Source organism: Mercenaria mercenaria, chromosome 2, assembly GCF_021730395.1.
Source record: "Mercenaria mercenaria strain notata chromosome 2, MADL_Memer_1, whole genome shotgun sequence".
Classification (NCBI taxonomy): Eukaryota; Metazoa; Mollusca; class Bivalvia; order Venerida; family Veneridae; genus Mercenaria; species Mercenaria mercenaria.
In genome coordinates, this window is record NC_069362.1 from 25666200 (window position 1) to 25690389 (window position 24190).

The following is a 24190-nucleotide window of genomic DNA, read 5'->3' on the forward strand; positions in this document are numbered from 1 at the left end:
CTGTCGGTCGGTATGTAGACCAATCTGTTTCCGGATGATAACTCGAGAATGCTTGGGCCTAGGATCATGAAAGTTGGCAGGAAGATTGGTCATAACCTGCAGATGACCAATATTGATTTGGAGATCTGTAGGTCAAAGGTCAAGGTCACAGTGACCTGAAACAGTTAAACAATTTCCAGATGATAACTTAATGATGCCTGGGCCTTGGAAGATGAAAGTTGATAGGGAGGTTGGTCATGACCAGCAAATGATCCCTATTGATTTTGAGGTCAATAGGTCAAAGGTCAAAGTTACAGTGACCCGGAACAGTTAAACGGTTTCCGCATGATAACTCGAGAATACTTGGCCCTAGGAGCATGAAAGTTGATAGAAAGGTTTGTCATAACCAGCAAATGACTCTTTTTGATTTTGAGGTCAGTAGGTCAAAGGTCAATGTCACAGTGACCTGGAACAGTTGAACTGTTTTTGAATGATACCTCAAGAACGCTTGGGCCTAGGATCATGAAAGTTGATAGGGAGGTTAGTCATAACAAGCAAATGACCCCTATTGATTTTGAGGTCAGTAGGTTAAAGGTCAAGCTCACAGTGACCCGGAATAGTTAAACTGTTTCTGGATGATAACTCGAGAACGCTTGGGCCTAGGATCATGAAAGTTGATAGGGAGGTTAATTATGACCAGCAGATGATCCCGATATAGATTTTAGGTCAGTAGGATTACGGTCAAGGTCACATTGACCTGGAACAGTTAAACCATTTCTGGACGATAACTTGAGAATGCTTGGGCCTAGGATCAGGAAACTTAATAGGGAGGTTGGTCGTGACCAGCATATGACCCCTATTTATTTTGAGGTCAGTAGGTCAAAGGTCAAGGTCTCATTGACCCAGAGCAGTAGAACTTTTGTGTACAGTGACCAAATAATTTCTATTCCTGGTGAAATTACTGAATGCATCAAGGGGAGCATTTTATGTTCTACAAGCTCTTGTTTTATTTATACTGTGATTCCTTTACTGAAACTGCTAATAAATTTGCTCAATTACCTCCAATTTACTACAAGGTGTTGTGCCTTGCTAGGACATGTCATCATTCATCCAGGACCACAATGGAAATAAGGGGATTCACATTCCCCTTTTTGTGTCATCCTGGGTATATGAATACATGTCCTGGTACATTGTTTGCTATTATTGGTATTTTATGTTTGTAATGATTCTTAATTGTCTTTCAATATGTTTTAATTCCTATTAATTGTGTATGTGATATTTGAAATTCTTAATTTGTGTTGTACCATTCCATGTATTTAATATACTGAAAAGAATGAATGAATCAATCAATCAAACGGCTTGATGTTGCAGGTGGTGTTCTATTTTGAATACCCAATTGATGGAACATATATCAACAATCCAAATGGTGTTAATAGATCTCGGACTGAAGATAGTTTATTTACAAGACCCATCGCTAGGAACGGTAATACCAGTAACGGCAGTATTAGAGGAATTGGTGCCAAACCAAGTGTTACAAGAGGTTCGCCGGTTGAACCTATGAGTAGACTACATGTTTCTGAAAGTGAACCGGAGTGTGACTCAAATACGGTTCCTGGTCGGAAGGCTCCTCCAACAACTTCTCAGTCGTATCCGGAACTAGGGAAGTTGGAGAACACTAGTACTTTAGTAAATGCACAAAAACATCTACAAGTCATAAATAAACATACCAAACCTCAGAAATTGTCACCTACAGGTGATCGAAGAGGAAGATACTTGCCCGATACAAATAGTGACAATGATATGGCGTCAACGGGTGAAAGTGAACAGGAGGATAATTTCTCGGACAGTGACACGGATGATGAATGGGATGGATGTGAAGTGACGGCTGTATAGTGATGTTTTTATTTGCTGTCTCATACAGGAAGTTAAAGCATAATAGGTTAATGAAATATTTATAGAACGGCTATACCTGTATGAGGCAGTACAGATTGTTAATGTGATGAATGTATGGCAGCTTAAAAGTAAAATGAAGTCACCTTTGAGTGATAAAAGCATGTTTTGATAAATACAACTGGTTATGGCTTTAAGAGCAGAAAAAAATTAAACATATGTGGGATATAAGCAACTAACTAAATTTAAATGCATTTATTTTTACAGACATAGCAGTATAAATATTAGTACAGGAGTTGTGAAAGGGCCATTTTGTTTTTCTGGGACTTTTTCGTTGTAAATTTTGCCTGTTGTAGATAAATTGCAATTAAATTAATTAATCAAGGCCTCAACTAAAAGTTAATAATTTTTAATGCTAATTTAGTTTATATCACTGGATTTAACAAACTAGTCTACTATTATTTCAAATCATGTTTCAAGGATATGGCATTTTTGTCATATTTGCTTATTATTGTCACCAGGGGTGATAATGATCTTTCTTTTATATGATGCAGAAAAAGTTACCTGTTTGGTGGAAACAGTACAAATTTCACAACAAAAAAAAGTTGTGGAGAACTATTTCAAACAAGCCTTAGTGAAAGACATGAACTGTGTTACAGGTCCTAGCCAATACCAGAACCTGTAATTTTCCAGCATTGGCAAGTCACACATTTTTAGTTTAAAATTAAATCACATGTTGTTAACACATAGTACTTTTTTCTATAGCCTTTCACATGTAAGTTTTGATATAGAAAATGTGGCATTATCCAAAAAGGTTTAATTTTGAACTTTCAGATCATTTCATTTTTTGAATAAATTGTATATATTTTCACTTATATATCATTGCCAAAATAGAAAGTTTTTGTTTTAGTAGGAAAAAACTGTAAAATACTATGTTATATTAAGCAAGTTCGTATCCAGAAGTGGACTGTTCTCACGTGTACAGTGCTCCTTAAATCGTGTTCTAAAGTCTTTTCTTATCTGAATGTTCTAACTTAAAGTAAGCTTTTGGGCAGAAATATGTTTGTATTTAGATGTACCGTATTTGCCTAGGATATTGTTCAAGCATCCAATTTTATATTCAGTCTGTGACAGTTGATTAAATGACCATAATTTCCTTTCTCAGGGAAAAAATATATGAAAAACTTTTAATAACATTAAGTGCAGGAAGAAATTATTTCAAATATGTAAAACAGTCTGAAGAGCTTGTAGTATATTTGTGATAATAGAAAAAATTGTTTGCCTGAGGATTTTGAGACACCTCAATTTTACCTTTTTACTACCACAAGAAATAAAGAAATTTCATAAAATATTAACCTAATTGTTAATTTTTATTGAAGCAAACTTATTTTATTTCCAAGTACAGGACAAAAGGAAGTAAAAAAATTAGCCTAATTTTTGTTGGAGTGAATGTAAACATTTTTACTTCTAAATAAAGATGAGATATGTTAATTGAGGAAGTAAAATGAACATGACTGTAGTTGATACATATAGAGAGAGATTTGAAATCCTGATAGCTGTAAGTGGTATGTAAGTAGTGTCGTATACAGGTTGAATACTATTACTCATGTTTATTTAAAATAAATCACACCATATCCTTTGATAAACTATAATTGAAATTTTGTGGTTTTATAAATAGTCTTTACAGAAAGTTGAAGAAAAAAAAGAGGGAAACTTGGGAGAAAACATTTTCTAGAAGGTAACACTCTGATAGGTGAAACGGTAGTATGAAATGAGTCAATTTATATTAAGATAATTAACCTTTAGCCTGCTTGCTGCAAGTGATTCTGCCTTTGCAACCAGTGCAGACCAAGATCCATGCAGGCTGTTCCTGGTCTACACTGTTCGCTATTCATTCAATAAATTTTCGGTGAAATCCCATTCAAATAATAAATGGTATTGTCTAATTCGTATGATGGACCAGTCAATTTTAAAAATTCAGCAGACTAAAGGTTAAAAATTTATTTTACAGCTACACACCATTTGTCAGTAACTCACCAGCTTTTGACTTGTAATGTGTAGTGACTTTTTCAACTGAGATTTCAAGTTTGACTTTGAACAGGAAACATTTTACAAAACTTAATAATAGGACACGGAAGAAAGCCCTTAGATGATTAGATAAACTCTGATGTGATGAAGTTGAACTTTATCCAGTTATGTCAAAAAAGGATACTTAAAAATAATACAAATTTAATCTTTCGTTCTCTCTGTGAACAATGTCTTTCAGAATTTTTTCTTTATTTTGTCTAGGAAAAATAAATTAAGATTTTTGAATGTAAAACAATTTAGTTACACATGTTTAACTTAACATGATAGCAATCTTGCGAAGGTTTTCAGTCAACACAGTAATTATGCTGTACATATATTACATGGCATTACTTTGAATATGTGCCCATTTTCAGCTTAACACTCATAGAAATTTCATTTTATGTATTTTGAATTAAAATGTATATTTTTATATGTTCTCATCTTTGTGTATATTAATAGACTAAATCAAAAAAGATCAATATTTAGTGATATCAATAAATCATGTTTATATTCTGTTGTTAAACATTAGCACTACAATGGCATGATAGTATTTTAGCAACAGTATTTAAGTGCTAATTTATCTCAGATATGTAATCTGCATGTTTTTTATAAGATTTTTTTTATATTGAGTGCATGGCAGTCCAGATTTAGTCTTTTATAAGATTGGGTAATGTGTTTGGAAGGGGTTATTTTGCAGTCGGAGCAACATGCAAATTCAAACCTATTGTGAATAATGAATAGCATTATCTCCAGTAGTATGAAGCCAGAATTTTGAATTAAGTGTGCTGTCTATCAAACTGAAATAATAGTGACAAGAAAATTACCCAATAATCAGTATTTTATCATAAAACAATGATCTTTTGATGAAAGTTAAGCCAAAAGTTATTAACAGAGTATCTTAGATTAGAAAGGATGTTTAGTTGAACTTTCAGCATTTAAAAAAAATTGCTTGTCAGAAAGACATGACCCACTAAACAATACTGTCAGTGAGGATTTTGAAGGGCATTTGATGTTAGCAGTTTGTTTCAAAAAGTTCTTTCTGTATTTCCAAAATCTGATGTTTAGCAAATAAATAATGTGGACAGTTCCAGTAGATGTTATCAGTACTTTATTGTTGTTTTTCTTGTTCAAAAATATTCCTGTTATAAATGTGTTTGTGAACTTTGCCAGGCACCTTTTAACCTTCAGCCTGCTGGCGGCAAGTGATTCTGCCTTTGCGAAAAGTGCAGACCAAGATCAGCTTGCACATCTGTGCAGGCTGATCATGTTCTGCACTGTTCGCTATTCAGTCAGTAGATTTTCAATGAAGACCCCTTTGAATAATAAGTGGTACTGCCCAAATTGAATGATAGACCAGTCCATTTTAGAAATTTAGCAGAGTAAAGGTTAAACATTGGAAGCGATTATGTTATATACATCTCTGAAGATGAGGGAAACATTTCTCTGCATTTTTTTCTGTAATTAATTTCAGGCTGTCTTTCTCTAGAGGAAATTACATTAACCAAAGCTATCACCATTTTATGATCTCTGCCGCAGTAATTGTATTTTATGTACATTCTCGTCTAGTTTGTAGTAGATGACTGAATAGGTTGGACTAAAAGAAGCTGTGTAATCAATTACGATTTTTGTTGTGTAAATATCTAAACATTTTTGCAGGGATTTAGCATTTGAAAAATAGTTGATTCACATGAATATTGTATAATATGTATATTTAAAGCTATATTGAACAAAATGTATTCCACCGCTTTTGGAATAAAAAATCTTAAGGAAAACAAAAATTGAATTCTTCTGTAACAAGCACAACACTTGTTACTCGGGTTGATATTAAATATGTGTAATTGTGAGAAAATCCTATAAATAGTAACAAGCATCTGTTTTACTTCAAACTTAGGATTTACAAATGATGTAAAATTTTGTTTGTTTAAATTTTGTGAAATTATCAATGTTCAGAATGTTAAAACCTCAGATACTTGTTAAAATGAAAAAAAAATCACACACACAAAAATCACATATACATGGACCTGTGGACCTGCACAAATATGAAATTACTACCTCTCTAAAATCTTAGAACTATGTAAAGCCAAATATCTACATAGGGCGAATCACAGTTGAAGTCTTACCAGTATACTTAAATCTTGTATATTTTTTAGCTTGACTATTCAAAGAATAGTCTAGCTATTCTATTCACCCTGACGTCGGCGTCACACCTTGGTTAAGTTTTTGCATGCAAGTACATACAGCTATCATTTAAAGGCATATAGCTTTGAAACTTATTTTTTTCTTTTTCTAGGTCAATTACCAATCTCACTGGGTCAAGTCCCATAACTCTGACATGTATTTTGGGCAAATTATGCCCACTTTTGGACATTGAAAATTCTGGTTAAAGTTTTACATGCAAGTTGCTATCTCCAAAACTAATGCAGATATTGAATTAAAACTTCACATGTGCCTTCGGGGTTATAAAACTAGTTGATAGCACCAAGTCCAATAATTCTGACCTTCATTTTGGCCAAATTATGCCCCCTTTTGAACTTAAAACTCTTGATATTTAACATTTTGGATAATATTTTCCTGCTTCTGGGACAATATTTCGAATACGGACAGCTCTTGTTAATTCTGTTATTGTAGATAACTTATAAATAATTGGGACTACATACATGGAGATTTTTTTTGGCTTAGAAATGTTTCATAGCCTTTAAACAATTGAAAATTGATCAAAAACTAAAGCTCTGTAGTGAAGTTTTGTTCATTCATACCTTACTTCACCATCCCTATCCCAAGATCAGATAGGTGCCCGTCTGTGATGAAATAATGCACAGAAGGGTACCTGGGGTCTTCCTCCACCATTAAAGCTGGAAAGTCATATGACATATAATTGTGTCAGTGTGACATTAAACCCAACAAGATGAGATAAACTGTTCTCTTTATTTTATAGTTTTGATAAATATTTATCTGGTTTCAAGGTATTTGTTAGTGATAAATCTATTGTTTCTGAGAAAGAATTTACATATAAAACAAACATTTAGTTACTGATATGTAGTGACTTTAGTTACTGGTATGCAGTGACTATCAGCAGAGGAGAATAAAACAGATATATATTGCCATACTTATCAAATGAAATCATCAAAATAATGTTTGTCTTCCTGTCTAGTTGTTAAGATTTGTATTACTTTTTGTGTTATATAAGCTTTGACTCTTTTTGTTTTTATGTCCCCGAAGGGAGGCGTATTAGTTTTCAACTGTCGGTACGTGCGTTCCTTCGTTCGTCACAATGTTAACTTTTTGCATGAAGGCACTTTACTAGCGAACCAGGACCTTCAAACTTCACATGCTGATAGTACTTATTGAGTACACCACCCTATTGACCTAGGGGTCACCAGGTCAAGGTCACAGGGGCCAACGTTAACTTTTTGCATGAAGGCACTTTACTCGCGAACCACTGCACCCAGGACCTTCAAACTTCACATGCTGATAGCACTTATTGAGTACACCACCCCTACTGACTTTGGGGTCACCAGGTCAAAGGTCATGGTCACAGAAGCCAACGTTAAACTTTTTGCATGAAGGCACTTTACTCGCGAACTACTGTACCCAGGACCTTCAAACTTCATGTGCTGATAGTACTTATTGAGTACACCACCCTATTGACCTAGGGGTCACCAGGTCAAGGTCACAGGGGCCAACGTTAACTTTTTGCATGAAGGCACTTTACTCGCGAACCACTGCACCAGGACCTTCAAACTTCACATGCTGATAGCACTTATTGAGTACACCACCCCTACTGACTTTGGGGTCACCAGGTCAAAGGTCATGGTCACAGAAGCCAACGTTAAACTTTTTGCATGAAGGCACTTTACTCGCGAACTACTGTACCCAGGACCTTCAAACTTCATGTGCTGATAGTACTTATTGAGTACACCACCCCTACTGACATTGGGGTCACCAGGTCAAAGGTCAAGGTCCAGGGGCCAACGTTAACTTTTTGCATGAAGACACGTTACATCGCGAACCACTGCATCCAGGACCTTCAAACTTCAATTGTGCTGAATGTACATATTGAGTAACTACCTTACTGACTTTTGGTTACTCAGGTCAAAGGTCACAGCACAAGGGCCAACGTTTAACCTTTTTGCATGAAGCACTTACTCGTTGAACCACTTTCACCCAGGACCTTCAAACTTCACATGCTGATAGTACTTATTGAGTATATACCACCCCTACTGAGTTTGGGTTACCAGTCAAAGGTCAAGGTGCTGCGAGGCATTTGTCACCATTATGTTAAGCTCTATGTTGTGTTCTTTTGCAAAACGTTGAAAGACAACAGGCTTTGTTTGTATACTAGTATTATGTGCCTTGTTTTAGGGTAAGTTAACTGTCCACATTTGTGCTACATTCTGATGAAATCTTTAGATAGGTATTTTGTTACTGTAACTAGATTTATCACTTTGGTGTTAAGATCATGTTTCATAATTGGTGAATTCTGGAAAGAAATATGCATGTTTGCAAAGATTTAGATTTTTCCCAATTTATAAGTTTTCATACGTCACCTGAGAGTTTGTTAATTCTGGATTGGTTAACATTTTCTTTAACCTCTAATGATCAAACTCATCAAGTTAATGTTTTCCTATAAGGGGCCATTTAGAATTGCAGTATCTTTTTAAAATTATCCCCCTTGACAGCTAGAGTCTTTATTTATGCTATATTTCTACAGAATATCCATGAAAGACAGTGTTAACATTTTCAAAACACATTTTGAAATTTGCTTATGAAATAATCCTGTTAATATAGGTAATTTTCAAGATAGATCTAATTGCAAATATTTCTAATGAACAGAATTGTTACAAGCAAAGAGAAAAATGTACCATAATATTTAACATGTTCTTTTAATTGAATAAGGCTACAGCCAATATACATCCATATAATTCATCATTACATATTCCAAAACAAAGTACAATACATGGCCCTGTGAAAGTTGGATGAAACTTTAAGTAATATACAGTTTATAGGTTTGAGCTGAACTTTAATATTGACATGATGGTATCTTTCTTGATATCTCTACATTGATGACAGAATATTGACACTTCAGTGTTTATTTGTTATCTAATTTATCAAAACAGTGTTTAAAGAGTCTAACCTGTGTCTACCCTGTCTGATAAAGGTTTATTGATCACAGTGTTCTTGAATTATAGTTGAAAATTCATTGATCCCATTTTGTATCAGATAGTTTTACTTATTTAACTCTTAGCCTGCTGCAGGCGAATTTAACAGCCTTTGCAAACAGCTTGGAACCAGATCAGACGCCGATTAAATCGGCGTCTGATCAGGTTCCAAGCTGTTTGCTACTCTGACAATATTTCTTCCAGTTTTGGAGCAAATTGAATGAACTTTACAATTTTAGCAGACGACATTTCCAGCAGACGACAATTTATCTAGCATGCTAAGGGTTAAGGCTTCTAATATATGGAAAACTTAAGCGTCTAGTAATCCAGGGGTTAAGTATTTTTAGAGCAGGATGAAAAATAAAATGAGCCGCGCCATGGGAAAACCAACATAGTGGGTGTGCGACCAGCATGGATCCAGACCAGCCTGCGCATCCGCGCAGTCTGGTCAGGCTCCATGCTGTTCGCTTCTAAAGCCTATTGGAATTGGAGAAACTGTTAGCGAACAGCATGGAGCCTGACCAGACTGCGCGGATGCGCAGGCTGGTCTGGATCCATGCTGGTCGCACACCCACTATGTTGGTTTTCCCATGGCACGGCTCAAATTAAGACAGGATAAGGAGGAAGTATGTTACAAGATTTTGCTCATTTAAAGTTAACTGAAAACTCAAGACTTGAGTGTTTCACGTGTGTTGAGAGACATTAGCAAATGTATGAGTTTTTGGAAATCTCATTTGTTAGCATCTTGTTACAGGGCAGAGCAAAATATTGGCATGGTCTGTTTGATATGTTCTGAATATACAGAATGTTAAAACAACTTTGCTGTAAAAGACTGTATTGCCCTTTAAGAGTTTAAGTGAGAAAGTTTGTAAATTCATTGTATTGTACAGTTCATACCTTTCAGGTGGTCTAGTGGTAACACGCTTGACTGTCAATCCAGAGGTCCGGGGTTCAAATCCCAGTTCCTGCACTGGAAATTTCTGAGATGCTCGAGTGTCTCCCACCTACTAGAGCCTATGTTCCTAGGAAGATGTTGCGTATCGTGTATACACCGCATTTAAAACCAACTGTCTATTCAAAGAGCAGCATAGGGACACGTCTGTATCTGAAAAGTTCTCTCTGTCTGTTCTGGGGGCTTTATCTCACTCTGTCCCTCTGGTCAGATCGCTCTGTGTCTGTACTAGTAGAGGATGATTTCGCGCCCTGTGTGGCTGCAGTTGCTGTAAAGTGCCTTTGAACGTGTTTATCATGAAAAGGGCGCTATATAAATCTGGTATAATAATAATAATAATAATAATAATAATAATAGTTACATCCTTGATACATGTAAATAGAGAAATACGGAAAAACCAGGCCATGCCAATTTTTTGACTGCTATATACATTTTGTCGTGTCATATTCGAGATTTAATTTTGATATAAATACAGTCATGTTATATAAGTGTTGTCTGATCACATATCTAGGGCAACAAATTGTGTATATGTTATTGGTGACCATAATTTAAATCTGTTGTAATTGATGAAAAGTGAAATAAAATATTTTATTTTTAAAATCTTGCATATTCATTTATCAAATTCCACCCAAACAACAATGACCTGATAAAGTCCCTTAATGATTCAAAGATTGCAGCTACTTAAGGAACAAATTGTTATCATAAAGTTAATACCCATTTGGAAAGTACTCTGTTCTTTGATTCATATAAGATTAGACATTTGATCTCGGACAACTTAACAATTTTTAGCTCACCTGAGCACGAAGTGCTCAAGGTGAGCTTTTGTGATTGCCCTGTGTCCAGCGTCCGTCGTCGTCTGGCGTCTTCAACAATTTGAATGTACACACTCTAGAGGTCACATTTTTGGCCCAAGCTTACTGAAACTTGGTCAGAGTGTTACCCTCAATAAAATCTTGGAACGAGTTTGATATTGGGTAATCTGGGGTCAAAAACTAGGTCACCAGGTCAAATCAAAGGAAAAGCTTGTTAACACTCTAGAGGTCACAATTTTGGCCCAATCTTAATGAAACTTTGTGAGAACGTTATCCTTAATAAATCTTGGACAAGTTTGATATTGGGTCATCTGGGGTCAAAAACTAGGTCACCAGGTCAGATCAAAGGAAAAGCTTGTTAACACTGTAGAGGCCACATTTATGACTGTATCTTCATGAAAAATGGTCAAAATGTTAATCTTGATGATTTTAAGGTCCAGTTTGAATCTGGGTCATGTAGGATCAAAAACGGTCACCAGGTGAAATCAAAGGAAAAACTAGTTTACACTGTAGAGGCCACATTTATGACCATATCTTAATGAAACTTGGTCAGAATGTTAATCTTGATGAACTATAGGTCAAATTCAAATCCGGGTCAGGTGGGGTCAAAAACTAGGTCAAATCAAAGGAAAAGCTTGTTGACACTCTAGAGGCCACATTTATGACTGTATCTTCATGAAACTTAGTCAGAATGTTAATCTTGATGAAGTTCGAATCTGGGTCATGTCTGGTCAAAAACTAGGAGACTGGGTCAAATTAAAGGAAAAGCTAGTTAACACTCTAGAGGCCACCATATCTTAATGAAATTTGATCAGAACATTAATCTTGATGATCTTTAAGTCAATAGGTCAGGTGAGTGATACAGGGCCTTCATTGCCCTCTTGTCTATATTTTAGTTACATTTAGTTTCTCTTTAATTTACAATTATTTTATCCAGGAATGCATTCTTTCAAACCTCTGTAATGACCAACAGTCATCTGACCAATGTTCATAATAGAAATCCAGTTAATTTACTAATGTCAAGTCACAAAATACACCATCAGTACTGTAGCTCTCACAAAATACATTATCAATGGCTCTTGATTCCTCATCACATTCTGATGCTTATTTTACAATTTCCATTTCCAGTATATTTGGAAAAGGTTGTAACTTTCATGTTTCATATGAATTCTTCCAGTAAGACAGGACTGTTACAGGATATTACTTGATGACATGGGAAAACTATGAGGATACTTTGAAACTTTTTATGTAGGAGAAGGGGAACTGCTATGACAAAATGGTAGAGATTGCGTATAATCAAACCTTGATGGTGCCAGAATCTTCCTTAAAAATCCTGTTCTGTTGAAATGCAGATTGTTGATATGTATGTAGAAATGGTTTCTCCAACTCACAAGTCTTAGATTTTTATACGCCCAAAGGGACTTATTATGTTATGGTCCTGGTGTCTGTCCGTCCGTTAGCAATTTCGTGTCCGCTCTGTAACTCTTGAACCCCTTGAAGGATTTCAACGAAACTTGACACAAATGTTCACCACACCGAGAAGACATGCAGAGCGCATGGTTTGGATATCTCATTTGAAGGTCAAGGTCACACTTAGGGGTCAAACGTCATATGAGTGTGTTTCATGTCCGCTCTGTAACTCTTGAACTGCTTGAAGGATTTTAAAGAAACTTGGCACAAATGTTCACCACACTGAGGCGACGTGCAGAGCGCATGCTTTGGATGACTGGCTTCAAGGTCAAGGTCACACTTGCGTGTCAAATGTCATATATGACTTTGCTTTGTGTATATTGCTATGCATTGCAATGCTCTTGTTTTTATTTGGCAGATCCCTTTTTGTTCTTTTACAATATTTTTTTTTTAATTACTTTCCTTTTTTATACGCCCGAAGGGACGTATTATGTTATGACGCTGGTGTCCGTCTGTCCGTCCGTCCGTTAGCAATTTTGTGTCCGCTCTGTAACTCTTGAACCCCGTGAAGGATTTCAAGGAAACTTTACACAAATGTTCACCACACTGAGACGATGTGCAGAGCGCATGTTTCAGATGACTTGCTTCAAGGTCAAGGTCACACTTAGGGGTCAAAAATCATATCAGTTTGTTTCGTGTCCGCTCTGTAACTCTTGAACTGCATGAAGGATTTCAAAGAAACTTGGCAGAAATGTTCACCACATTGTAACAATGTGCAGAGCGCATGCTCCGGATGACTTGCTTCAAGGTCAAGGTCACACTTGAGGGTCAAAGGTCATATATGACTGCTTTGTGTATATTGCTCTGCATTGCAATGCTCTTGTTTTTATTTGGCAGATCTCTTTTTTGTACTTACAATATTTTTTTTTTGAATTACTTCCCTTTTATGTTACTATAAATAGCTTATTTTGAAACTTTTTTATTATTGGCCGTAGGGAAAAACCGAGACCACTTTTCTGTGGTACAACATGGATGGTACCTCTAATTTTAAGGTGTATTTTTACATACCTGTACCTGATAAGGATTATTTTGTAGACTTTGAATAATTTTTTTTGTGGACTTAGATTTGTTTTTTGAAGTTTTCGTTTTGTTGTTCCAGTCCTTTGGGGCTACAACAGTCAAGTTCTTAAAATTTTGCTCCCATCCTATGATGTAAGCCGCTTGGCGGCGCTCTTGTTGTTACTTTAAATAGCTTATTTTGAAACTTTTTTATTATTGGCAGTAGGGAAAAACCGAGACCACTTTTCTGTGGTACAACATAGATGGTACATCCAATGTTTAGATGTATTTTGACATAACTTTACCTGGTAAGAATTTTTTTGTGGACTTGGAAATTTTTTTTTTGTTTCTGTCATTTGGGCTTCAACAGTCAAGTTCTTTAAATAATGCTTCAATCCTCTTTTGTACCGGTAACCCTTCGTGTGTATATTGCCCCGCTTGGCGGCGCTCTTGTTATGAGATTATTATGGTCTGTGAACAAAAAAAGTGTTTTTGAGATAAAAAAATATATTTTTGTTAAAGTGGTGAATGCTCCTAATCGATGATTTCCTTACATGTTGCATTGTGTTTTACAATGTGTACTTTCAAACCAGGATACAGAATGAACCAGGAGTGACTATATTAGTGCTTAAATCTAGTGACCTACTTAATTAATGAAATGAATGGCCAACTCAGCTTTTCCATTGGGTTTACAAGTATTTTTATTAACACTTACTCATATTTTAGTGACATAATTATAAATAAATATTAACTTAAAAGCTGAAAAATACTGCATACATGCGGAATTCTTGAAATTGCAACCAAATGTAAAAACTCTTTCGCATAACACTGCGAACCCAATTCTGAAGCAATTTCAAAGAAATATTTCTTGTGTGAGCCTCTACCAAGTTCCTTCAATTTATTATGTTTTATTGATAATATAACCACCAGGGAGCAGGGCTTTACCCTGTGTGGCTGTATGGAAAACTTTGAAAATCTTCTCTCGTGAAACTGCTGGCCTGATTTCAAAATAATTTTACAGCTATGTTCTTTAGGTTACTCTACTAAATTCTTTTAAATTATTCTGGTTACAAAAACTTGTAACCAGGCGGTGGGGCTAGTTATCCAGTATGGCTGTTTGAAAATTTTCAGCTTTGAAACTGCTGACCTGACTTCAAATTAATTTCACAGAAACATTCTGTGGGTGATCCTCTGCCAATTTTCTAAAGCTGTTCTGATTTGTCAAAAAACATGACCTCCAAATGCCTGGGCTAATTTTCTCATTGGCTATTTGATCTCAGAAACTGTTGGACCAATTCCAAAATAAGTTTAATGTTCCTTAAGTGACTCTCTACCAAATTCTGTTTTGTTGAACAACTTGGCCACCAGTGGGCTGGGCTAATTTTTCCAGTATGGTTATATGGAAAACTTTGAAAATGTTTATTGAAACTGCGGGCTGAACTTCAAAACAATGCCAAGGCAATGTTCCTTTGGTGACCATCTACCAAATTATTAGAAAAAATGAGCAATCTAGGGCCATCATGACCCTCTTGTTTAACAAATAGTTGTGGATTACTTAGGGATCACACTTTTGGCTGCACTGTCTGAAGATGTCCATATCAAAGATACCACTATAATAAGTTACATTTATCACATTCATTTTGAAAGGTAGGAGGCAAAGATAATGTTTGGTACTTGACGCCTGTATTCTGTATCTTAACCCTAGAAATGGAGATAGAAGTTTTTCACTACTGATGTTGAACCTTCAACAGTATAGTATTCTCCACTTATGTTCACTGAATAAGCCTTGTCATAGTAATCTGTCACTGGTTGTAAACTGTAAGGGATTAATTTATTCATACCATTGGAGTTTATTGTATTTCAGTAAACTTTGGGCTAAATTAAGATCTTGCCTGCAGTAAACTTCTTTGGGGGTAGGCAGCGGTTACTTCCCCTGAGCATACTCTTCTCCAAGGAGAATTTCCGCAGCTGTCAAAATTGAAAAGATTACATTGGTATTACAGGTAATTTATGGTATTTTATACACGTCTGATTATAGATTCCTTTATTTTTTTAAGAAAACATCTTTTATCATTAATATCCTTACTTAGATTTCCAAATTTGCAATCATGACATCTCATATTTTCTCTGCTTTAACTAAAAAAGGCAGTGGCCTAGGGGTCCGGTAACTGGACCTCTAGACAACCCGTACACGGTAATCAATATGAATAGTGAGAACGGTATTTACAAAGAGGAGACTATATTGTATCTTTAAAAATGGGAGATGTTTTCAAAAGTTTGCTCTCGTATTTTTCTCGTTGTTTGACGCATTGGTCCAGAGGGCTCAGGGCTGTAGTGAAAGTAGGTTTATAGGCCACTTCCAACAGCAAGGCTGTTGGGATAACCCATTAGGGACGTGGTTAGAGTGTCCACCTATGGATCATGAGGTCCAGGATTCGAGCCCCAGTAGGTACCTTGGTATTTTCTCTCCCAGGGTTTACTTTAATGGTGTCAGAAGTGTTTGACAGACTCGTGCGTAATGCATGGAGTATCATTCCGGAGAGCTGGTACGCTCTGATAAGTAAAGGGGGATAAGTGTAGTGATAGTAGGTTTATAAGCTACTTCCAACAGCCTTGCTGTCGGGTTAACCCTTTAGTGACATGGTTAGAGTGTCCGCCTACGAATCATGAGGTCGGAGGTTCGAGCCCCAGTAGGGACCTTGGTATTTTCTCTCCCAGGGTTTACTTTAATGGTGTCAGAAGTGTTTGACGGACTCATGCGGTGTGCATGGAATGTCATTCTGGAGAGCTGGTAAGCTCTGAAAAGTAAAGGGGGAGAAGTGTAGTGATAGTAGGTTTATAGGCCACTTCCAACAGCCTTGCTGTTGGGTTAACACTTTAGCGATGTGGTTAGAGTGTCCGTCTACGGATCATGAGGTCCCAGTAGGGACCTTGGTATTTTCTCTCCCAGGGTTTACTTTAGGGTTAAGACGATTTCCTATGGAGGTGAAGGCCCCTGGCTACTCCCATTGTGGTGTGTCCTTGGGCAAGGCACTTTGTCACGATTGCCTCAGTTGACCCACCTGTAACAGGGCCAGATTCAGAAATTTTTGACTGGGGGGTGGGGGGGGGGGGGGCACCAGTTTTGAACGTCATCGCCGAGGCGCATAGCAAGTTATTGTAGGGGGTGCCTTTGCCCATGTTAGGGGAATTCAGGTGGGTCTTCTCCTGTTTTTGTTTTAAAATACAGGTATGAAATGGTATCCTCAGGTGCATTTACTGGTGGGTGTACTCCCGTCATATTAGGGGTGTCAGGGGGCTCTCCCCCTGAAATTTTTGAAATACAGGCATGAAATGGTGGCCTCTGGTGCATTTTTAGGTATTGTAGGGTTATGTTACTCCCCTCTTGATTGGGTGGTCAGGGGGCTCTCCCCCTGGAAAATTTTGAAATACAGGTTTGAAATGGTGGCCTCTGGTGCGTTTCTGGGTTAAAATTTTGAGGAAAAATATTCCATTGCCAAAATAGTAGGTTGAATCTTTGATGAGTATAGGTCACTTGTCAGCCAACCGGTGGGGCAGGACCCCTCGGCCCAACCCTGGATTCGGGCCTGTTTAAATGGGTACCAGCAAATTGCTAGGGGTAAGGTATAAATGGTTTTATATCTGTTCTTAAAATAGGGTCGCTCAAAAGCTCTACAGATTTATGTTAATTCATTGTTTCACAAAGCGATGGTAACAAAAATTTACCTTTGTAAGTGACAGGAAACAGAAGCACTTATAATTCTTTAATCCTAAGATCGCAAATTTAACCTTTGATAAATAATAAAGAGCAATTTGTATGCCGTAATCAGAAAATTTTATCAAATTCTTGTTTTTTTGGGGGGAGAGTGGGGTGCCAATGAATTAAAAGATAAACTTAATGTTTCCTTTAGTATTTAAGACATGGATTGTGCTCATGAATTGTTGAATTCGTTTTACTGCTAGAGTAAATTAAATAGCGGTGACTATCCGAAATCGCTGTTAGAATTTCAAATTCAATATGAAAAAATCAACAAAAAAATCTGAAGCTGTAGCAAACAAATGAATATTATAATTCAGTCACACTGGACCAGTGTTGATGAGTGATTTCAATTATTTGATTTATTCTTACAATGAAATAAAATTTAAGGTTTATGTATTTGCAACAACTTAGAAAATATTTGAAAAACATTGTCCATTGTAATCTCTGAACGTATCTGGGTGTGTTGTTAAGGTTTATGTATTTGCAACAACTTAGAAAATATTTGAAAAACATTGTCCATTGTAATCTCTGAACGTATCTAGGTGTGTTGTACCTCAAGACTCGGGCACAGGAGTCTGAAAACCAGACCCCTAGCCTCTTTCTAAAAAAATCATCTCCTGTGTATGTGTAGTGTAGTAGTGGTATTATAGTGAACTCAACCATGTTATAGATTTTCCCATTTATTGCACAGCGTACCAGTATAATATTAATACAAAGAAAACTTAAAACATAAAACAGTAAAATCAGGAACATGAAACAATACAGATTGTAATACAACAATTGCAACATGGAAATATGCAGATTTCACAAAATACATCTCTCATGGTTATTACTAAAAGAACAAATGCCACATAAAATTGCTTATCAGATACGTCTATAAATAGTACACTTAAATATAATGAAAAGTAAGTTTACTAAAACGTAGTTCTAAATGAACTTGTGTTCACTCGAAAATGATTCTAAAGAATGATGTATAGTGGGCCATGCAAATGTTAGTTTGCGCCAAAAAGTTGTTATTCGTGCAGAAAGCATAGCTGACCAATCAAAACGTATTCTGTCTTACAAAACAAGTTCATATGCACGGGTGGACACATGACTGGACACAATAAAACAAACATGGATTACAACACAATACAACGGAACACAGAGTACAGACATGATACAACGGAGAACTGATACGATAGCTTTAAGGATATATTATATACACAAGTATACAAAATTAATTAAATCATTTCATAAATTTAGAATAAACAAGTGAAGCTTGACTTAACTTCAAACTTCCCCACTTTGTTGGAATGTCTCCTACATTCTGGAAGCTAACAGTAATAAGTATCAAATGAAATATTCCGTATTATAAAAAGAAATTCAAATTCTGACTTTCTGAATAACAGAATAAAATTTGAAGTGGGAATCATTGTTCAATTAATTCTGAATTCAAAATAAGTCAATTTAAGTATTGGAAAACGGTGTGTAATCCATTAAGGGCAGTTAGTAACATTCCAACAGGAGTTGTCTCTCTTGGTAAAATCTATATTTTATACTTGGTATCAGCATAACATGATGAAATAAGTTAAGCTCCTCATTTTCTAAGATAGAAGTTTTAAAAAATAAAATTGTATACAACAACTGACAAGATGCAGTATTCTAATGCTAGAGAAAGCATTAAATCTAAATTATCAAATTTTGCCTAAACTTCCGCAAAATACGTCTGACATAGAAATTATTTTGCAGTTATAGGCAAGATAAAAATCCTTTCGCAATGATATATATCTGAAAAGGAAGTTTCACAAAAATAAATCAAACAACTTGAAAATATGTAATTTATTATGCTGAAAAATGAAAACTGCAAATCCTGAATGTTACAGCTCATTTCCACACATAATCTATATTTATCAGTCTGCATTTATCAAATACTTGTAACTAGGAAATGTTACAAATAGCTGAAATGACACATAATGGCTGTTTCTAGGTTACAAAACACCAAATTTATAGGTTATAAAACACTAATTTGTAAACAACCCTGCAAAATGAAAATAAATATTAAAGTACTCTGTTTTGTCAATGGACTGTTGATAAACCCATTCTCCGTAGGGTTCTGGTTCTGGTTCACGCCTGTTGTATCTGGCATTTGCTATGGAGAAAATGTTTGTAGGGTTACAACTGGTGTTACAACTGGAACTGGTGTTTGTAATAACTGGTTGCCTTGGGCAAAACCAGAAAACACTTACTTAAAAGTACATTGTGTATTGAATATCAACAAGGTGATAAGTCAATCACAGTTTTTAACTCGTCTGATTTTTGAAAAAGATCTACGAGGTATTGTCATCACTTGATCATCCGCATTGGTTAAAATCTTTGTTTAGGTCAATCTTTTCTCAAAAACTATAAGAGCTGAAGCTTTGAAACTTTACATACTCGTTTATCATCATTAGATGACTTAGTAGGCCAAGAACCATAATTCTGATTTACATTATGTCCAAATTATGGCCCTTTTTATACTTAGAAAATTTGAGTTTCTTGGTTAAAATTTTTGTTTAGGTCCACCTTTTCTCAAAAGCTATAAGAGATACAGCTTTGAATCTTTGCACACTTGTTGACTGTGTACGTAATGAACCATAACTCTGATATGCATTTTGTCAGAATTATGGCCCTTCTTGTACTTGGTAAATTTGAGTTTATTGATTAAAATTTTTGTTTAGGTTCACCTTTTCTCAAAAGCTATAACAGGTACAGCTTTAAAACGTTTGCAGATGTAGAAATGTATGTCAGTGGCAGTATTGCTAAATATCTGGTATTCATCAGACAGAATAGTACCAGGTAATCAATGTTTTTCATTATTTTTGTAATTCGTTAAATGTAATGAAAAATCATATTCCATTACCTACTTTGCCTTCAACATGAAGAGTGCACCTAATTAGTTGCGTTGACAGCTTTCTGTAGATATTGGTAATCTGTACCAGTTATTAACTAAGTTTATACTGATTGTATTACATTGCACCAGAAATGGAATGTAGGAGTGATCAGTGCCAAGCCTTATTGTGCATTATGTCAGCCTTTTCTGTATTGATGATTTTCAGCAGAGTTGTGGCCCTTGATTCATCAAATTTTATGAAGTTTTATCCACTCCATTGTATAATAGGGTGGAATTCCACTAAACTTTACAGGAGAGATTAGTGCCAAGTCTCATGCAGATTATCGGCATGTTCCGGTTCAGTGATTTTTAGCAGAGTTATGGCCCTTGATATTTAATTTTTTTTTTTTTTTGTTGGATTTAACGTCGCACCGACACATGATAGGTCATATGGCGACTTTCCAGCTTTAATGGTGGAGGAAGACCCTAGGTGCCCCTCCGTGCACTATTTCATCACGAGCGGGCACCTGGGTAGAACCACCGACCTTCCGTAAGCCAGCTGGATGGCTTCCTCACATGAAGAATTCCACGCCCCGAGTGAGGCTCGAACCCACATCGATGAGGGGCAAGTGATTTGAAGTCAGCGACCTTAACCACTCGGCCACGGAGGCCCCTTGATATTTAATAGTTTACACTGTTTACACTACTTGTTATATACAGTTAGGCTGCATTTCACTAAACCTCATGAGTGATTAGTGTGAAGCATAGTTGTGCATATTATCATCATGTTCTGGTTAAATGGTTTTCAGCAGAGGCTTGACTCTTGATTAGTCAAAACTCTTTGACCAGTGCTACTTTTCCTATACCACTGGTTGGAGTTCCACCAAACTTTACAGGAGTTACCACTGCCAAGCCTAGTTGGAATGTTATGGTTCAGTGATGGTGTAGTTATGGCCCTTAAATTGTAGCATTTTACAATTTCTGCATGGTAAGTGGTTGGAGACATACATTTTTCATGAAAAACAACCTCTAGCTAGGTATTGAAGGGGATACTTGTAGTCCATGCTGAAATATAACATTAGACATAAGTTGTTTTTTTTTAATACCAACTTTTATCTATATCTCAAGTGTCGGAGTTGTGATTGGAGGTAAAGTGTTTTATCAAAATAAAATGCTAGGACTAATGAGTGATGCTGGTCTAGGATTTAACATGGCTCTTTAAGGATTGTCTAGGATTTACTCTGTAATCTGCTTAAAAACTGATCCTTTAACAGGTATATATAATTAGTATTGATGTTGCATGTTTGCTTGGTAATATATGAAGCTTGTACTGCAGTTACTTCATACAGAGTTGTTGTCCTGAAGTAGTGTGAGTGGAATAAAGCTGGAGTAGGAAGCACCTGTTGTACTGTCCATACATTAAATTGTGAACTAAAAGATAGCCTCGACTTACAAAGTCTGTTAGGATCAAGAAATCTATAATAAAATTTGTTTCTGTTCTTATATGGACACTGCAATATTTCTTCTTCTATGAACACCCCTGTTTTCTGTAGACTCAGCTCAAGTCAGAGATAAGGGAGAATGTAAAAATCGTAAGAAAGTGCTATTAATAAGGATTTAATTTTGAAGAGATTCATTTAAAAAAAACAAACCTATTTGCCGATGATCTAGTCAAAATAGAAATTAGCTGTATTGGAGATAAATGTACTAGCCATTTATATTGTTAGTTATTTCCCTTTGTGTCTAAAGTTAAAATGCTATATTTATTGTATTTCAGTGTAAACTTATAAGTGAAATATTTCATGTTGTATCAAATATCTTTTGTGTTTAAATGTTCAAATTAAAGTGTTAGGTCATTACATATGCCTGGAAGCTTTGACAGTTTTGATCTATAACACCCTTGCCTGATCCCTTCTCCAATTTGTTATACAGATCCATTCCATTATTTTTGGTTTGGCCAAAATAGCTATTTTGCCAGGATATGAATAAATGGATTTCAGCTTTTGAAGATTGAATGAATGGGAATTTTATTTGTTTCTATGCCACCAGCATCTACTGATGTGGGAGGCATATAGTGATTGCCCTGTCCCTCCGTCCGTACGAGGTTAACCAAATGGGATCGTTTCGTCTAGCATCAATACCCCTTACTAGAATGACTTGATACGAATGCAGATGTAACCTGTGACCATTCCTCATCTTCAGACATCACCTGACCTCAGTTTGACCTTGACCTTGACTTCATTTTGGACTTAGGTTGCTTTATATGGGCCATCTCTTGGTTAACCAAATGGGACCGTTTCGTCTAGCATCAATACCACTTACAAGAATGAATTGATACTAATACATATGTAACCTGTGACCATTCCTCGTCTTCAAACATCACCTGACCTCAGTTTGACCTTGACCTCGTTTTGGACTTAGGTTGCTTTGTATCGACAAGGATGCCACCGGGGGCATCAAGCGTTTATTGAACGCAGCTCCTTGTTTTTTCTGGATTTAATTTTGCAGATCTTCAAAAAAAAACTTGATATATCTGCATGACTAAGCTAATGGTCTGTAGCACATCCCATAAAACAGGTTGTACTATGTGGTTACCCATGGCCTGTGGGCATGTGGCATTCAGTAAAGTTGTCCGCTCTTTAATTTGAACATTTCCTATCAAATATGCACTAATCTTGATAACAATGTTTATGGGCATAATATCTCTGCCATGTTTGATAACCAGCTGGATTTTCCTAGAGGCTCAGGAGTTGTGACCCTTGAATTACTAGGTATTGTGAAAATTGACAGTGTCAGCTCTTTAACTTGAGAAGGTCCTAGTCAGTGCATACCAAATTGCTCATAATGTTTATGGGTATGGTATCTCAGCCAAATTTGAAAACCATTTGGATTATTCAAGGCTGTCTGAAGTTACGGCTTTTGAATTACTCAAAAATGTGAAAATTGCTTGCTCTCCAACTTAGTAGTTCTGATCCAATATTAACCATTCTTGCCCACAGTGTTTATGGGCAAAATATATGAGCCATTTAGATTCATAACCAGCTGGATACACCCAGTTCTTTTATGTTCCTGTCTCAATGTTGTACAGATGCTTCTGCTTGGTCCTTGTTGTGGGTTACAAGATCTAAAAATAGAAGAACTTTTAAACAACTTCTTATAAACCACTTAATGAATCTCACCAACCTTGGTCTGTAGCATCCTTGTATTATCCTCTCTCAGTTTGTTCAAATGCTTCAGCTTGGCCATTTTAGTGGCAGCAATAACTGAGAAAAAAAGATTACTTCTCCTTTGATCATTACAAGTTTGCCCTGTAGCATCCTGGAGCACCTCTCTCAGACTTGTTCAAATAGTTCAACTTTGTCCATTTCAAGGACCTTCAGGGCTTTAAAGAAGTATTAATAAAAACTTTTAACAAAAAATCTTTCCTAAACTTTGTCTGAGGCATCCTTGGATATACCTTTCTCAGTCATATTCAGAAGTTTCTACTTGACTGCAGGTAGTAGCTGCCAGAACTAAAAATAGGAAAAAAATTCAAACAACTTATTGTCATGATCTGCTTTATTGATTTTCACCAAACTTCATCTGTAGTACCCACTGTAGAACCTCTTCCTCTCTCTCGAGTTTTTTCAAATGGTTACACTTTTTTTAAATAAATAAGATAAAGTAAATAGACTTTTTTTAAATCTTTTTTAATGAACTGCATTATGGATGTCAGAAGCAAGGTGAAAAGGTCGTGGTCCTTCTCAGGTAGGTGACTTTAAATAGACTTCATGGTATATTTCTGTAGAGTATGTGTGACCCGATGTCCAATGACATCATTCTTTTTCTGTTATTGTGAAATGATCACATATTTGTTTCTAGTATTTTAATAATTTGCTGAAAGCACCTAATAAAGTTGGATATCTGAAGAGATATTTTAGTAATTACCTGTATATGGTCAGACAGACTGTCTCAGGTATCTAACAAATGTAGCAATTAGAGAGATACATATAACAGATATTGGATATCTAAGTCTTGAAATGAGGACTTTACCAGATATTATACAAGTATTTTCACAGGTTAGCTGCAGAGTATTACAAAATATGTTGATTCTCAGCTATATAAGATCTCATTAAGCTATGGTCTGTTATCTGTTTACACCAGACTGTAAAAGAAGTGGTCATCAGTTCGGTCCTTAGTTCCTCCAGTTAGAAACACATATGAGCCGCACCATGAGAAAACCAACATAGTGCGTTTGCGACAAGCATGGAT

The 24190-nt window shown here is 36.0% G+C and overlaps 2 protein-coding genes and 1 long non-coding RNA gene across 4 annotated transcripts in view; all 3 read left to right on the forward strand.

The window, feature by feature from the left end:
* LOC123562037 (phosphatidylinositol 3,4,5-trisphosphate 3-phosphatase and dual-specificity protein phosphatase PTEN-like) overlaps positions 1-7388 on the forward strand; it is a 43602-nt gene extending 36214 nt beyond the window's left edge. For both annotated transcript variants that reach the window (XM_053533027.1, XM_053533033.1), the window contains one exon: positions 1351-7388. In XM_053533027.1, coding sequence (XP_053389002.1) covers positions 1351-1872 — 522 coding nt within the window. In that variant the 3' untranslated portion in view covers positions 1873-7388. The remainder of the gene's footprint in view (positions 1-1350) is intronic.
* A 1433-nt stretch (positions 7389-8821) lies between these two features.
* Positions 8822-10647, forward strand: LOC128552064 (uncharacterized). The gene is made up of 2 exons (XR_008368963.1): positions 8822-9999; positions 10405-10647. It is a non-coding gene; the product is annotated as an uncharacterized LOC128552064 (long non-coding RNA).
* A 4552-nt stretch (positions 10648-15199) lies between these two features.
* LOC123562038 (vitamin K-dependent gamma-carboxylase-like) overlaps positions 15200-24190 on the forward strand; it is a 134825-nt gene continuing 125834 nt past the window's right edge. Inside the window, exon 1 of the mRNA XM_053532996.1 lies at positions 15200-15331. The gene's annotated coding sequence lies outside the window, so the exon portion shown is untranslated. The remainder of the gene's footprint in view (positions 15332-24190) is intronic.